Source organism: Ictalurus furcatus, chromosome 5 (genome assembly GCF_023375685.1).
Source record: "Ictalurus furcatus strain D&B chromosome 5, Billie_1.0, whole genome shotgun sequence".
In the NCBI taxonomy this organism is placed as follows: domain Eukaryota; kingdom Metazoa; phylum Chordata; class Actinopteri; order Siluriformes; family Ictaluridae; genus Ictalurus; species Ictalurus furcatus.
Genome location: NC_071259.1, coordinates 19,329,137 through 19,346,632, shown reverse-complemented (window position 1 = coordinate 19,346,632; position 17,496 = coordinate 19,329,137). Strand labels below are relative to the sequence as shown.

Below are 17,496 nucleotides of genomic sequence, written 5' to 3'. Positions count from 1 at the left end.
TCATGTTTACTCACCAGTAAAGAGTCATTGACAACTGTCTCCAGATTCTGCATCGCTTTTGGGTCAGAAAGAACACACTCAAGCAGGAGCAGAACTGCCTGCTCCAAGCTGGACAGACTGTAACACCACAGAGCCATCACGGCAACATCCTCCATCACCAAATTCTTACTGAGACACATTAAGACAGAGAGAAAGAGAATGTAGTTACTTATATAGGTAATCTGTACATAGTGTATATTATGTCATTTAAAAAAATGTTTTATACAGTATGTATAGAATATATACACTCTTAAATGTAATACACTGATTTAAAAAAAAAAAAAAAATGTGTACCTGAGCAAGGCTGTGTTAACTGCTGTTATGAACTCTTCACTGAGATGAGAACAGCGACACAAATTACAATGTTTTAGCAGTGCACCAATAAGAGGTCCTACCTCAGGACATGTGACCAAGGGGACACAAGCTACTAATAAAGAATGGATGCTGTCAAATCTGCACCTGCGATAAAGGCAACACGTGATAGAGAAGATGTGATTAAGAAACAGTATGAATGGTGTCCGATGTGTGTAAATATACTTGACAAAAAATACTGTAGAGGGGAAAAACGCAGGAGATTTCTGATCTGATCTATAAGTGCTACTGGCAGGAATTTGTTTTTAAGCCTGTTTTCTAACTGAAGATTTAATGTACAACAAAGTCAACAGAGGAAGAAAAAAAACACAGGGAAAAAAAGGCCACAAGTTGGATTCCTTATGAAACTGGCGTGGACTGAAGCATTTCAGTAAGCATATCCGTGCTGCAAGACATGCATAACGCACATGACTAATGATGTTTTGGATGTGAACTGGCCTTACCTCATGCTCAAATACTTAAGTGACTGAATGTGTTGAATGTGTGTGCTGAATACTACAAACCTTTCTAAAGAGGCTGCTGAAGTGATATGACTAATATTGACCTCCTCGGTCAGTAATGCCACCATCTACAACACACAAAGCCACATACTTTTATTAAACACACAATCAGCAAGCTGCAGCACTAAAGATTATTAATAGGATGTCCATTATTAAGTAACTATACTAGAACTGGAATTGATAAACCAATAGTGTGATCTCATTACCTTTTTAAGACTCCCTGAATAATACTGCTGAGGTGGGAAGCCAGCATGTTTCTCCAGAGCATGCACCATACTGCACTCATCTTCTGAAGTTAGATGGCACAGCAAATTCTGTTTAACACAGACATTTAACAGCAGTCACCTTCTGTACTCGAGTACTTCAACTTTTTTTTTTTTTTTTAATTGGCCTTATAGGTACTTCAATATTATAAAACATTATTGCACACTGAGAAACAGATATACAAAAATATTTGCAAGCTGATGCTAAAAACAAAGCAATGCATTTCCTGAAATCTACAAAAATGGGCAAAATTAAGATCTTCACTTTCAGAGAATCTGAGAACCATTCCTAGGAAAAAAATTTTGACCCTGAGCCTCCTGGATGGAAAAAAATGGCTGTCGTGTAGTTTCTTTAGATTTATATGTAAAATGGCTTCCACAAACCCAACTGGCTTAATTATAGCCAACCAACGTGCTAAAACACACACCAAGCTCCCTTAGCACACTTAGCAAAGCTTAGGGATGGGCACTGTTCCAGAGTAGAGTTTTTTTTTTTTTAATAATAATTAAAAGTGAGTAAGTGAGTAAGAGAGGACAGCAAGGGAACAAAAAGAGTGAGTAAAATAAGGAAAAAGGAAAAATGAAGGAAGCGACGAGAGAAACAGTGAGCAAAGAGAAGTAGAATGCTGAAACTAGAGATGGCTGTAATGGAGACATGAAACATGGTCATTACTGCTCAGCCTCAAACTCTACTGGCTCAGAGACTGAAAAACACTGCCTGTTCTCTGATGTGGAATTGCGAGTGAGCCAGGCTGGTGTGCTAGATGGAGAGATGGCAGTGGATTGGGCAATGGGGCCATTAATGACAGGACAGAATTTAGGCAGCAGAAAACCCCAGCACCACCCATTCAGCTTTCTTTCAGACTTTGCCACCCACATGAAGAGGAGAAATAATGCTTAACACTCCCAAACATGACAGAACTGGCTTTCCGTTTGATGAGGCTGGCTGTTTATTCACGCAAAGCAGTAAAGGAATTCAGGAATCAATTGACATTAGAAGTTGAATGAGGGGGGAAAGAACCTATTGGAATAACAGGAGGAAATGCTCATGAATGAGGATGATGGGAACAGCATTGTGATGTTATGTTCTAGTTCTTTTCCTTCTGGACTACCATGGCAGTTTTCTTTCAGAACTAGTGGAGTTTTCGTCTGCACTTGTTTACTAGCTGAGCACTAATTGCAAAGTCGTCACCTCATGACCGAGACCTCGCGTGTGTACCCTATAAAAGACCTCCACTACATCACACTCCACCTCTTACCTATTCTTGTCTTGCTGAGGAGAGTAAGTAGCAAATTCCAGTTGTTAAGGAGCAATCAAAAATCTGTCTGAAATCAAATCTGTATAAAGTTTGTATGAAATTGTTATAGTAAAATCTGCATAGTTGGGGAGTGTTTGCCAGTATGCACGTAGGGTGATAGTAAGTTAGCACTGATAGCAAGATTAGCACTGATGGCAAGATTTATTTGCATTTATAGGTATATACAATGACTGTATAGTTACATAGAATATAAATGATTTGACACACTGCTTTGAAGAACATATTGTGAGCCTGTAAGTGTATGTTGTATTTCTAACACCTTGGCACATTTGGTCTTGGCCCATAAATGGATATTCTTGAGCACAGAGAACTTACATGAAGCATGCCAAGCTAAAGGAGCCATAGCAACACGGTATGGGAAAACATTGGGTCTATTGACACAAATGAGAAGACAGGTTTTGCTTGCTCAAATGCCATTGTCAGAAGCTATGCCATGGTGCGCAAGTTCAGGAGGCACTTGATCGCCTCTCCTTGGTTGAAACACAAACTAAGCATACACTGAGTTTTAAAATACCACAACTGCGGATGGAAGGAGTTATGTAGAATACAGCACGTGCCACATTGGTACGTGGCAGTGGACTATAATTCATAGGCAGGTTCAAGTAAGGTCAAGGACTGAACAAATCACCAAAGCACAATTCATCAGAAGCACCAGAAAATTCCTGTGCTGAAAATACACGGTCAATGGTGGGCTGGTTTACTCCTCTGCAATTAAAGCATTGGTGGTTGAGAACATCATATCAGTGCACCGGACTACCCCACAGACATGCATGACTCAAGCCAACTGACCATATTGACCATGGAAGTGCAGTCATGCCGTTGTAACAGGCAGAAACGATTGTACATAAAACACGACTTGCATGCTATACAAGCCTTTTTGACACAAGACTGAGTAGCCTTAATTAAGGATATTACAGAACTGCAAGTGGCCACACATAGTAAACTTGCCTCAGAGAGATGCCTACCTACATGGTGGTTGCTATCAGACAGCAAATACACTGTCACATCATATGTGTCTGGAGATTGGCAAATTCAAGGGCACTACTGAAGGGCACTAGTTGATGTGTTTGTGAACAAACAGACAATTCACTGCCCAATGTAGTTCAGGGACAGGATCTGGGCTAGGATGCCTTCAACATGACTGGCCAAATCTAAGAACATGCTTTTCCACCACTGTCACTATTATGGAACATACTGTAGACAATCCTAAAGACTATGCAGTTGGTATTGTTTATAGCCCAATTTTGGCTAAACATGGTTTGGATCCACATGTTATTTAATGTTCTTGATGGGTCCTCTGTGCCCACTAGCCATCAGACTGGACCTGCTATCCCAGAAGACATACACACCCTGGAATGACACACCTCTGAGAGAGAACAACCAAGCATTACTGGCATTTTTACAAGTGTTCATGCACACTTTTGAGTGCACACTGTCTATGCAAGGGCTGTAGGCAAGCAAGTGGAGTAAGGGCATCTTTCAAAGATGTGGAATATCCCCAACCCCCACTCAAAGCAATGGTCCCACAATGGGACCTGGAAGTGGTGCTAGGCAGTTTATATACCTTGCCATTTGAACCAATAGAAGACATGGGTATAAAGTGTCTCATTTAAGACATAATTTTTGCTGCTCATCACTATGGCCAGGCAAGTCAGCGAATTGCACTCATTATTGATCAGCAAACAGTGCCACAGTTAAATTCGACACACACTATGCCCACAACCTGGATGGCTCCAAGTGATATTAGTGACAGCATTGCGAAATGTCAAGAGAGACTATCCTCCTCAAAAGTCAGCAATAATTATACTTGGAGAAATCATCATCATTCCCCACAGAAAATGGTATCAGTACTTTTTGTAAGTGCTGTCATGAGAGTGCACAGTCCAGAGAATTGATCAGATAGTGTTACAAACATTTGCCATTACTTTGATATATGGTCAACTCTAGTTATGGAAGGAAACCACTGTGGCGGTCGAGAACATAAAGAAGTAGAAAGTTTGGTTACATATGTAAGCATGGGTCTACAACTACATGAAGGCCATCTGGGTCATTCAGGATGAAGAGAATGGCAAGAGGATGAGCGTGATGTAGTGGGGGTCTATTATGAGCTCCAGACGCAACTCACAGCTATGAGATGGCAACTTTGCTTTTAATACTTGGCAAGGAAGGAAACAAACATACAGGAAAACTATATTAGATCCGGAAGGAAACCACCTCGGTGGTCCTCCACATAGTTGTAGAACCACAGATGTACCCGCGACTTACTTGAAGACAATGATAAAAAGAGGACAAAAATAGGCAAGACCAAGCACTGAGCTCAGTAAGAAAAGTAGAACCATCACTGTATTGTTCTTACTCACACCATTGAAAATTTCCAGACAAACAGCTAATCCCATGTCTTTACCGTTCTCTCCTTCACGCCCCAGGCCTTTTCCCACATACTGTATCTACCTACTGCTGTACAAGAGCTAGTTAGCTGAAAAAATACTGTAAGATGAATCACTGCAGCGCAGGGCTTCATGGAACATCCACACCTCCCTCAGTCTTCACTTCCCTTCGTATAGGTCAAAACACATCTGGCAAATTAAAAGTTTACTTTAAAAGCCCTCCATTAATTAGCACAATGTGTTATTAGATGACAACAAAAAGAATATGCACATGGTTCCATATTGCTTATGGTAAACCATCTGTGTGAAGCCTGTTTTTTTTTATTTTTTATTACGCCTTGCCCCCTCTGATCATATCTGTATAAATGGCATGTGTTAAAAATTTGGAACTTTTAGTGCTTTGGAAACAGCACCGTCAATGTGTTTGGTACATCATCACTACCTGTACAACATCAAAAGGGGAACTTTCATATTACACCCACAGACAAAGCATTTTTTCCAACTTTTTCAAACCAAACACAGCACTATCATTTTGTCTGTAAATACATTTATTCAACTGACACATTTCTGTTTTGTCTTTAACTGTACCAAAGATTACTATGAAAAAAAGCAATGAACAGATTAAAAAAAATCTAGTCATTCAATTTTTATACAAACAAGTAAAAGAGTCTTTCAGGGCCAGGAGATATGACATGTGAAGGAAATGAGAATGAACACTGGGTAAAGACTGCTTTATGGTAAACAGGTACCTGCGTGAAGTTGGCCCCCCACCCAACGCAAAACGTCGGCAAAATAGTCTCAATCATTTGTGCTACGTTTGTGCTGGTTTGTGCCGTAAAAATTTTCATTTGTGCTGCTTCGGTTCTGGAGATATTAAAAGAATATTTATAGGTTATTCTGGGGTCACTCAGCCCCCAAATAGGCTCGTTTGTTTATGCTCCGTTTGTGCCGATAAAAGTTTCGTTCTTGCGACTGTCTTTTTTTTTAACAATACAGTTTAAGTAACAAGGTAAAATCCAAATGACAAAACAAATCACATTAAATAGTCGCACTCACTCAATTGTTACCTATCCACTGTGCGTTTTCAACTTTTAAGGGACACAGCGGATCACAGGATGTGTGAATTGTAACACGAACTCCAGGGTAAGTGTTTTTACTTGTTACTGTATATGTTGTTATGAGAATACGATCAGTCGTAATATTAACATTGTCATAAATAAATACACGCACCATAATCTGTTTGCTGTAGCTCTGTGTTTATACATACATAGGCCATTGTGTGTGTGTGTGTGTATACACATATACATATATGTGTGTGTGTGTATGTGTAAATAAATGAAAAGTTCAATGATGAGAGACCAGTGAATGAAGTAAAGATAATTGTTTATTGAACAAATGTTGATATGATTTGTCTTGAAAAAGTCTTCAGCAATTCGACTCTAAAAGTGTGCTCACACCGAAGTCATTGTCTAATATTTTAAAAACGGAAGCAGCACAAACAAAACTTTTATAGGCACAAACCAGCACAAATGGAGCACAAACGATTGAGACGTTTGCGTTGGGTGGAGGGCCAACTTCACGCAGGTTAAATGGGTGTGTGTGTGTGTGTGTGTGCGTGTGTGTGCGTGCGTGTGTGTACCCGTATCCACTCGTTGGCCCGCTGCTCCACTAAATTCTGAGGCTCTGCAGTATATAGAAGCCACATGCACTGAAGCAGGAGCCTCCTGCCTGCTCCTGAAGGACAGAAAGTACACATAGGAAACAAAGAAAATTAGTTTGATTATTTAAATTTGTGGTTTGTGTTGAGGTCTTCAGAGTGACAAAGTAAAGAAATGCAGGAAGAACTGTATTGATTTTAAGGAGAAACTTGAGTAAAGAGAATCAAAAGGAAAGAGAGTTATAGAGAAAACAGAGAAAGATGCAGAAAGAGAGGCACAAACATAATGTGAGTGGAGAGAGAGAGAGAGAGAGAGAGAGAGAGAGAGAGACTTAAAAAGAGGGAGGAAAAAAGAATAAAAGGGAAAATAAATGCCCAGCAGGTCACTACAGGGTTCACTGGAAAATGAGTGTAAATACCTAATGCCTGCAGACCCATTTCTCCATCCCAATTGGGAAACACACCCTCAACGAGTATAAGAGTCATAAATTTACCATCCGCAGTAACATATGGGTTCCAACAAAGTCTTCCCAGGAACTGGCCCACAAAAGGAAAGTTCTTCATGGCCTCAGTGGTACAGTTCTGAAAAACAGTAACACATGCATGTGTGCACATGGGCAAGCAACCCAAGCAACAATAACAACTACAGTGATTGTGTACTATCAGAAATAATGGCAATTTTTCTTATGATGGAAAAATTTAGTAAAATACATATTCACAGCTGAATCTGACATTGGACTTGTAAGCAAATTAACATTGCTCTTTACACTCAGGTAGATGATCAATTCTCCAATGAATTCTGCATTCTCTTCATTTTTCATTTGGCTTCAACACACAATGTAGTACCCTAGAACTGCTATACCTGAACAAGACACATACCACAACCTAATATGAATCTAATTTGCCTTCAGGATTATTAAAGCCAAGAAAAGGCTTTTGATGCCCCTTTATAGAAACTATTCCCACGAAGCCAAATGGATAGTCACCGATCACTTATTTTTTATTTTTTTTAAAGACATTTACGTAATTAATGAACACCAGCATGCTAACACAGAAGAATCTTGGGGTTCACAGCTTTCTGCATTAATTCAAGATGTGTGCTGTTAATTTACTGTATATTGGAATCCATTCAAAGGAACAGACCCCTTTTGACATGCCCCATACATACAATACGCAGTGTGATCCAGAGTGATGTGTGTGCAAAATGAATGATAAAACTCTAAAAGAATGTTTAGCTTATAAAACAGTCATGGCCAGAACAGAGCTAAATGCATAGCATTAAAAGATGAATGAATCACAAAGACCACTAGGATTTGAAGACTGTTCTGACTGGAAAAAGTTTGCCGATGCCACATTAACTCTGACGCCCATTTCTATACACTCTATACACTAATATAGAGCCACCTCCCAATTACCCAGCAGGCTGTAAGTATTCATTGTCTCACCAACCGTGCATTCCGCATTATCATTATCCATTATCTAACTATGGTTTATGATGATGTGGCTGTTGTCACTGTTGCTGTTATTGTCATCACTACCAGAATCAAAAAAGATGCTTGAAAAATGTGGTAATACAAGTGCTTTCATGACAGAAACATTCATTATGAATAAAGTGCTGTGAAAAAGTATTTGATTTATTCTAAGTTTGTGTATATGTCATACTAGGTAGTTAAACTCAAGCCCAACTGGATTATGCAGCAAGACAATCAGTATGTTTACATGGACAACAATAATCCAATATTAACCCGATTAAGAAAATATCTTGTCTTAAGACAGTAGTCTAATAAATTAGATTATTGTTCTCCATGTAAAGTGGGTCACAGTCAGTGGGTACGTTTACATGGACAGGAATAATCTAATTATTGACCTTATTCTGAATAAGACAATATTGTGATTAAGGTGTTTACATGAGTTGCTTTTAGAATATTCCTTTCATGTTCCCGTTTTACATGTTATAGAACATAGATCAATTAACAGCACACATCATTACGTCACCGCGCCACAAAGTCTGATGTTCCCTCCAGAATTTCCCATATCAACATACAGTTCTCTTTGTTATGATACCGTATACAGTTTTGGGTGTTTCATTTTTAATTTTTACGAAACCTTCAAGTGCAGTTATTTATATGTTATGCTATAAGTGCAAATAGACAACTGCTTGAAGCCATGGGCTGCGTCCGAAACCACATACTTACCTACTGTATAGTAACTGAAATACATGTATTTCACCTACTATATAGCAGGTAAGTACGTGGTTTCGGATGCAGCCGCGCTCTCTTGTTTACCCTCAAATGGTTGAGCACTGCCATGTGTGTACGTGTCCTGTCGCAGAATGCGGTGAAAACTCCCACACGACGTTAATAGTAGGGCTGCAACTAACGATTATTTTTTCGATTAATCAGATGGGCCGGGGCAAGCTTTCAGTACCATTTTTTTTGTTTGTTTAAAATAAAATCCACAAACTGAGTGTTACAAATATAAACTTCAGACTAAAACTTTACACAACTGTTTGTCCAAAATGGAAAAGAACCCAACACACACACAAGAATATGCATTATTTTTTATGGATGCATAAAAAGGACCCAATTAAACTACAGTCCTACATTAATAATAAAAACTCACTTTCACTGCACCTTGTGGTTTCTGTTACTCATTGCCTTTAGGAATATTATTTTACTTGTGTTTACTTTTGACCATAATGTTTTAATTAGACATTACAGATCTTACTTGCGCTCGCACTATCAGCGCGTCTACACTGCGAGTGATCAGCAACGCGGCCTCGTTACTAACACATCACTTCCGTTATAATAAACAACAGAATTTACACTGCAAGTGCGCAAATTCAGCATATAATGACAATAAACTTAAATTCAACTAAACCTTTTAAGTAGCTGGCACCAGTTTCCCCCTTCCCCTTACACACAGTGGAGCATTTTGGATATAAACATAAGTTTGTGGTCGTGCATCAGTTTGATTTCCGCGGTGTTCAAAATGCTTCACTGCCTTAGAGGACTTGGAGGTTGCACAATTTCTTCCTCAGTCACGTGATGATTTCGCCTCCGTCTGATGGTGACTGAGGTCATGTTGGGAATAAAAGGTAATGCTGACAGAAAGTAAACTGAAGAAAGTTATTATCGGTGATTCTGGGTGTCTGCTATTGCTAGCGTGCGTATGACGTCATGTGCCGTCGTGGCTTATACTTCCGGGTTAGTAAAAAAATCCGCTCATGTTATATTTGAGATGATATTACCTTTCTAAAATCCACACACTAGATGGTAGTGCAGAGTGCATAGTGCAAGTGTACAGTACTTCATTTGGGACACAACTTTAGTAATTACTCTCCAAAGCATGTTTTCAGAACAGAAGTAACATAATGAGTAAATCTCTCCCGTGCCGCGCGCAGATTCGTTGACAACGATTTTCATAATCGATTATTATCGATTTTATCAATTAGTTGTTGCAGCTCTAGTTAATAATGTGATTAAGGTGTGTACATGTCTGTAATGCATGTCGATAATGCAACTAAAACAGGAATACTCCACACGTCTTAATTCAATTTGTGTTTACTTCGAGTCTGACTTTAGTCAGATTGAGGTAATAAAAAATTGCTGTTTACATGGTAGTTTCTTAATCAGAGTATCGTCTTAATGTCGGATTATTGTTGTCTATGTAAACGTACTGTCTGAGCCAAAGCATAGCAGGAAATCCTAGTCCTACATGTAAGTGAAAGACTGATTTACCTGTTTGGTGTTGTATCTCATTTGAAGATCTAAAACTATTAATGAGATATACACAAAAACAGAAGTAACCAGGCAAATACTTTTTCACAGCACTGTAAACTGCAGGAATACAGTAAAAGAACATCTTTCACCAAAGTCCTCAAAGAAAAGAAACATCAACGTGGCACCAAAGTGGTACAACATCTCACACAATAGTGTCAATATGGCATAACTTATTAAATCAATCATATTAATAAACCATATTACATTTGGTCCATTCTGTAAACAAACCCTGTGTTTGGACCAAGAATGATAGGAAGCGCAGGAGGAAGAGCAGGAGAAGATGGTGACTGAATCTGGGCATAGTGTCCATTGTAATGGGTGAAATTAGAGAGCATGACAACGTCAAACTGGTTTTCCTTTCTGACAAGGCAGGCACTGAGGCAACATGGCATACAGCAGTAAGAGCTCCTGAGGTGCTAAGACTGCTGCGCACTAAAGAAAGGCCTCCTTTCAAGGAGTACATGGATGGTGTGAGGCAGGACGTTTACAAACACTAGACCTTCACAGAGACATGCAGCCCAGCACAACCATCCATACCCAATCAGCACCCTCACCCCCCACCCCTGCCAAAAAAACAACAACATTTAATCCTGATTCAAATTTTGATCCAAACACTTGATACAGGGATACATTAGGTTAACGCAGGCAATCCCTTGGTGGCTATTAGCCCACTAAATCAACACCGTGACCATGCCAATGAACTGCCTGGTCCAGCACAGAGAAGCCACTGTTCAGGCCATGGTCTCTAGAGTATAGTCACAGTCTACCTGAAGTTCTCAGTACAAGGATTATATCACAGGCTTATTACTGAAACACTGAGTTAGGAGATTTCTGTTTTGCCATACAGACAGTTTCTCTTTGAAAATATAAAGTGGTTTTTTCCCCCTTTTTCTTCTTCTTTCTTCATCTTAACAGTCTTTCAAGTTCTGGGTCATCCAAGTCATTTGGAAGGTCTCCTAGTAGTAAGTCAAGGCAACTGGATTTGTGTTACAACCTTGAAAATACTTCACCACACATACTGGTGTGATCGGTTATACTGAATAGCAGAAAATTGTGCTGTAAAACTTTTCACAACTCAGTAGAACCAGTGAAGCACTACCTTCCTGGATTGAGACTTTGTCAAGGTGAAGGGACTTATGTACTTCTGTGAACCTCAGGGATACATCACCTCTCAATTGGGTCACGCTTGGTGAACAGATCTGAGGAACGTGATCAAGACAGACACCCCGTCCCCGCCAAAAAAAAAACAAAAACAAAAAACACACACCCACACACACCCACACACACACACACACCAAAAAACAACTGTACCCTGGTTTGGTGACCAGAACGTTGGCGGTGACCACCTACAAAACACACATAATCTTGGGGCTCACTATCTGCAACACGAAGGGCGAGGATCACGCATGTAACTAGAGCTGCTGGTGATAGAGAAGTCTGGACTGACATTCTCAGCCTGTTGCCACTGCAAACCCCACCATAAAAAAAAGCAGAAGATGAATGAATGAATGAACGCCCTCAGATTAAGATTATGTCTTCAATATGATTTCATGTAGCCAAAGCAACTTTTGAGATAGTATACAATCAGTTGGAAGCAGTTGGAAGTTGAGGGTATTGCCCAAGGGCCCAGCCATGGTTCTGAAGGTTCTAGCAATCTGAAGAATACTACAGAAAGTCCAAGCTTACTATTCAGTTATTCATCTTAAAACATATTAGTTAGTAAGTACTGTGAAACATTCATTAACTACAGTGGAACTAAAGGCAAGTAGTTATGAGGGTGATAAATGCAAATCTGGATCTGCAGACAAGTTCTGGAGTCAAGGGGTAACTGCTGTAGTACCACTACTCAGATCATAACACAAGTCTAGCCATAAAGTACACTACATACATTATATGGACAAAAGTATGTGGACACCTGACCATCACACCCATACATGTTGTTGAACATCACATTCCAAAGTTGGCTCCCCTTTGCTGTTGTAACAAACTCCACTCTTCTGGGAAGGCTTTCCACAATATTTTGGAACATGGCCATGCAATTTCTGTCCAGTCAGCCACAAGATCATTAGTGAGGTCAGACACGGACATCAGGGGAGGAGGCCTGACACCACTCGGTGCTCCAGTTCATCCTAAAGGTGTTTACTGGTGTTGAGGTCAGGGCTCTGTGGAGGCCACTCAAGTTCTTTCCCTGCAACCTTGCCAAACCATGTCTTCATGGACCTCGCTTTGTGCACAGAGGCATTTTGGGCCCCTTAGGGAAACCGCAATGCTACAGCATACAAAGACATTCTAGACCAAAAAAAAGGGTGCTTCAAATGCTGTGATAACAGTTTAGGGAAGACCCACATATGGGTGTGATGGTCAAGTGTCCACAAACATTTAGCCTTATAGTGTACGTTTTACAATGCTGTTATGCTTTTACTAAAACAGTGAGCATATGTAGATAATAGATAGCTATTTGATGCTCAGAGTGAACACTTGAAAGGGCAGATTTTTAATATGGATCATGGCTATCCTAAAGAATGTAAAACTTAGCTAAATATGAATTAAAGAATACATTACTTTATGTAAATAAATAAAATAAATCTGTGTATAGTATAGACAGTCAATGGTTTTAAATACCAAGTTTATTTAAGTCGCTGTCTAATACGGGAAATTCCAAATCAATTAGGCTTAAAAATGTTGAAATCCAAACTTGTACCTTTCTAGTAATTTCACATGGAATTACCAAGTTCGTCCCTTGAGTAAAGTGGCCTGACAATTGAAATTACCGTTGTCTGAAGTGTGTGTACAAGCTGCTGGAGGAAGGTCTCTAAAGACCGCATGTGTTTGCTTATATCCTGCTGTGCAGCGGGAGATGTAGCCTGGCCCCACTGCACCGCTTTATCCATCCAGAACCTCATCTGGAGCTCAGAAAGTGCAGCCATTCCTGTAAATCTGCAGAAACACAGACACACGTGTAAAGCCAGATTATAAACAGACTGAACCAAAATGAAGTTACACATCAAGCAAGCGATCAAGGCCACTATTGCAAAATGGGTATACACAAGATGAGAATAACATTCAGTGAAATGTGTCTATTAAGGTTATACAAGTCATAATGGATGTATTTTAGTGGTATTACACAAGAGCTCTATGAAGCATAGCCAGAGGGTCTGTGAATTTTCTTTTCTTTTTTTTTTTTTTAAAATAAATTGGCGGTAATCACAACCTACCATTATCAAAAATGTTATTAGATTTATTATAGTTTTTTTTTTTTTTTTTTAATTTATTAGCTGGTTTGGCTGGTGACTTCAATTGAATGGGTGGTAAAATGTTACCAAGGTTACGACACCAGTCCAATCACCTTGCCTTACCAAAGAAATAACTTTCCAATCGAGCAATCAATAACAGCAGTGTTATCTTACCTTTAACAGGTCTTTACACAACATATATTTTAGGCTCGTAGAGAGTCAAAAGTGACAGTGCCATAAGAAAATAAGTACCTGAAAATGTGTGACCCAGCTGGGATCTCTGAATTTGTCATCGCCTTGTATTTCATGTAATACACTGTGCCAGGGTATTAAAAGGTACTCTTAGACTCTCAACAGGCACCTTAGCTCAGTACACAAGTATTTCTGACAAATTAACAATGAATGGTGACACAGACTGCAACACCGCCAAGTCCTGCTGAGTAGCAAGGTTCTCACATCCATTTCAAGCTGAAGACAACGGATGGGGAGAAACAGACCTTCAAACTTGAGCACGCAGAAGCTAGCGTTCATGGATAATTGTTGTTTTTAGGCTTAATGGCAGGTCTGCAAAAGGACACAACAGTGGACTGTTTTTATAATCACCTCGTAACGCAGAGTTGTTTAATGTCTTTCCAATGACTCTGCTGGAAATCCCCCATGGGTTAGGTGATGTGTAATTACCCACTGAGCTTTTTATCATCAAACCAAAAGCATGAACAAACGCTTCTTGTTGACTTGACATCTCAATACAACCCACCTCATACCCCAAGCCTGAGGCTGTCAAGTTTTTCCAAAGCAGAACCTTTGATTTAACTGTACAAGATTTCATACAATTATTTGAAATACAGTCATTTGGCATCCTCTTCACTCATGGTAGTGATCTTCAAAATGGATGACCTGTAATCAGTCCAGGTCACAGAGCTAAACATAACCTAAATATTATTCCAATTATGCTGCTGGGGTCTCAGTAAATGTAATGAAGGTTGTCCAATTATTGTCCATCCATCCATCCATCCATCCATCTTCTACCGCTTACTCCTTTTCAGGGTCACGGGGAACCTGGAGCCTATCCCAGAGAGCATCGGTCACAAGGCAGGGTACACCCTGGACAGGGTGCCAGTCCATCGCAGGGCGGTTGTCCAATTATTGTGATGTATATAAAGAAAAAAAATAGGAAACTTCATGAAATATATTTGGTTCTGTCCTCAATTCCTCAATCCATATATTATCTACTCTGAATCAGGAATCTCTCTGATCAGCAATAAGAAGGCCTGTCACAAATATTACACAGTCAACTAATCGCATTGCAAGTATTTGAGCTGACTAATACTGGCGCTATCCGAGATGATCACATTAGGTTTTATTTTCAATGTATGTATTCAGCAAACATGAAATTCATTAGTTTTCACATTTGTCAAGATTAAAAACAAAATCATTACACCATCATATTTAATAAAGCAAATGCTCTGAATGATGACTATTTCTAACTAACCAAGTTATTATTTCTGCTTAGTCTTCTATTCATATTTTTCACAGTACAGAAGGCAAGAGAAAAAAAATTTGCTCAAATTATAAGTTTTCTACATTGTCATCTCGAGTTTTGGGTAACATTAGATCAAACTAATTAAAAACTGTTCATTATTTATCGGATGTTATTGATCTACAAACATTCCAAGAAGTACATGCTTTGTGTTTTGACTCTGGTCTTTCTGAATTGATCATCACAGCTATGCCCTACTCTCTTCAAAGTCTCCAGCCTACACGGTGAAAGTCAAGGCCATTTGGAGCCAACTTCAATTCCATTTTTCAAAGCAGAATCCAGTGTTTTATTGTTGCACTATCAGGGACATAATTTAATAATGAATAGATGGACTGCGCATCAAAAAATTCCCCATGCTTCCACCAGTTACAATGATTGTGTCTGGCAAACAAATACAAATGTTAGCTGAGGTAGCGATAAACACATGACACCTACAGCCACTGTTTTATTCTATTTACTTACATTTCAGTATTACTAAATATAATGTTTTTTTTTTACTTGGACTTGACCTACATACAAGCTCAACTATAGGCATGTACACACCTTAATCACATTATTAACGTCGTGTGGGAGTTTTCACCGCATTTTGCGACAGGACACGTACACAAAAATTCTCTTTCTATTCGGTGTCATCAAATTCCATTAAAACAACTCTCTCCCACTAGACTTTACTTCGTGCGCTCATCCAGTACCTCAGAGTTTGTCGCAGTGGCATGAACGAAATGTTGTCGAATGAAAGTACACAGGAGGCCTGTTGCTGGAGAATTTGTATCTGCAGTCGTCTATTTACACGTACAGCATGACAAATAATTAACTGCACTTTAAGCTTTTGTAAAATTAAAAATGAAATACCCAAAACTGTATACAGTACCATAATGAAGACGAACTGTATGTTGAAACGTGAACTTCCGGAAGGACAGTGTGGCGCGGTGACGTGTGCAGTTAATCGATCTGTGTTCTATAACATGTAAAACGGGAACATGAAAGGAATATTCTAAAAGCAACTCATGTAAACATCTTAATCACAATATTGTCTTATTCAGAATAAAGTGCTTTTACTGAAGATGAGCGATTTTCATCACTACTTTATCTGGATAACTTGTCTCTCAAAAAGTGAGGAAAATATCGAGCTGTTCTTAATTATTATTTATTAATTATTATTAAAGCTATTCTGCTTTAACAGTCTTTGAAGGGAGGCGTGCATCACACCCATCTGCAAGTTCAAATCCCAACTTAAAACGTATGTTTTCTGAATCTTATCTGTCCTAATCTGTTGCTATGCATCTTCCTCAGTGACTGTCCTGTCTGTACTGTTTTTCATATTTTACGTTTGATTGTTCATTGTTTTTCACATTTTGTGTTTACCTGTGATTGTTCATTGTTTATGCATCACTGTATTGCTATTGTAAATAGAAATTGGAATATAAATTACATTATATACATTAAGCATTATTATTATTATTATCGTCATCATTACTATCATTACCATTATCATCATAATCATGTAGTTATCATTTTGTATGTATGTACTGATGCAAATACTGCTGTCTGACCTACTAGCAAAACATTAAAACAACATCAGGGATCCACTTCAAAACTCTAATATATTGACATTTAAATGAATAATATTATAATTTCCCCTTTTTAAATGTGGCAGTTCTGATGTACGGGGTCTCTCGCTCGCTCTCTGTGTCTGTGTGTGTGTGTGTGTGTGTGTCTCTGTCTCTCAGTACATGCGAGTGTCCGGTCACACATCATATACCTTCAAGTATTGTGCTACGTCTTCACCATAGTTTCCATCCCATAATACACAACTAGGTACATACTCACTCTATCGAGCTAGCTCTCTGCATACCTGTATATTAATGCGTGCGGTTGTTTTGTACTAGAAGTGCTGTGGTCCAGTCTGTCAGCGTAAAACAACGTTAGCTAACATATCAATATGGTGACTAACTTTACTAGCTAGCGACGTTTTGAAACTGCTTTAGATGTCTGAAACGCAAGATTGTTTTTAACTAGCGAAATGGTTTACATCACTCACAACAGCGTCTGTTGTTCTTACTGAAACATACCTGAGAAACGGAGAGACGAAAAAAAACGTCTTTCTGAACTTCCCTCTCTCGCCGACAAACCGGAAGTTGTCGGCTATTATTGGTGTGTTGTTATTCCCACTCATATTCGGACAGTTCCCGCCTCCTTCCGCTGGCTTTGCTTGGCGCTGATTGGACAGTGTCTTAGAGCGGCACGCGGTATCTTTCGCGTACGGGTGGGTGAAAACAGTGCGCGCGTGAGTTTGGTGCTAATGATGTTACTGTATTTACTGTGAAAAGCACATTTCAGGTGCTATTGGGTAAGGCTTTATCTTCGTGTGATAACTCATTACCTATAAATGATCACGTTTTGA

The 17,496-nt window shown here is 39.2% G+C and overlaps 1 protein-coding gene across 4 annotated transcripts in view; it reads right to left on the bottom strand.

Annotated features, from left to right (window-relative positions):
- fancc (FA complementation group C) overlaps nt 1-17,222 on the bottom strand; it is a 39,911-nt gene extending 22,689 nt beyond the window's left edge. The window contains exons 1-9 of one of the 4 annotated variants that reach the window (XM_053625050.1): nt 17,165-17,222; nt 15,964-16,050; nt 13,091-13,256; nt 7,032-7,119; nt 6,520-6,614; nt 1,118-1,225; nt 915-979; nt 334-498; nt 15-168 (exon numbers count right to left, since the gene is read on the bottom strand). In XM_053625050.1, coding sequence (XP_053481025.1) covers nt 15-168; nt 334-498; nt 915-979; nt 1,118-1,225; nt 6,520-6,614; nt 7,032-7,119; nt 13,091-13,246 — 831 coding nt within the window. In that variant the 5' untranslated portion in view covers nt 13,247-13,256; nt 15,964-16,050; nt 17,165-17,222. The other 3 variants (XM_053625051.1, XM_053625048.1, XM_053625049.1) reach the window with 3 other exon arrangements.
- Between the last annotated feature and the right edge of the window lie 274 nt (nt 17,223-17,496).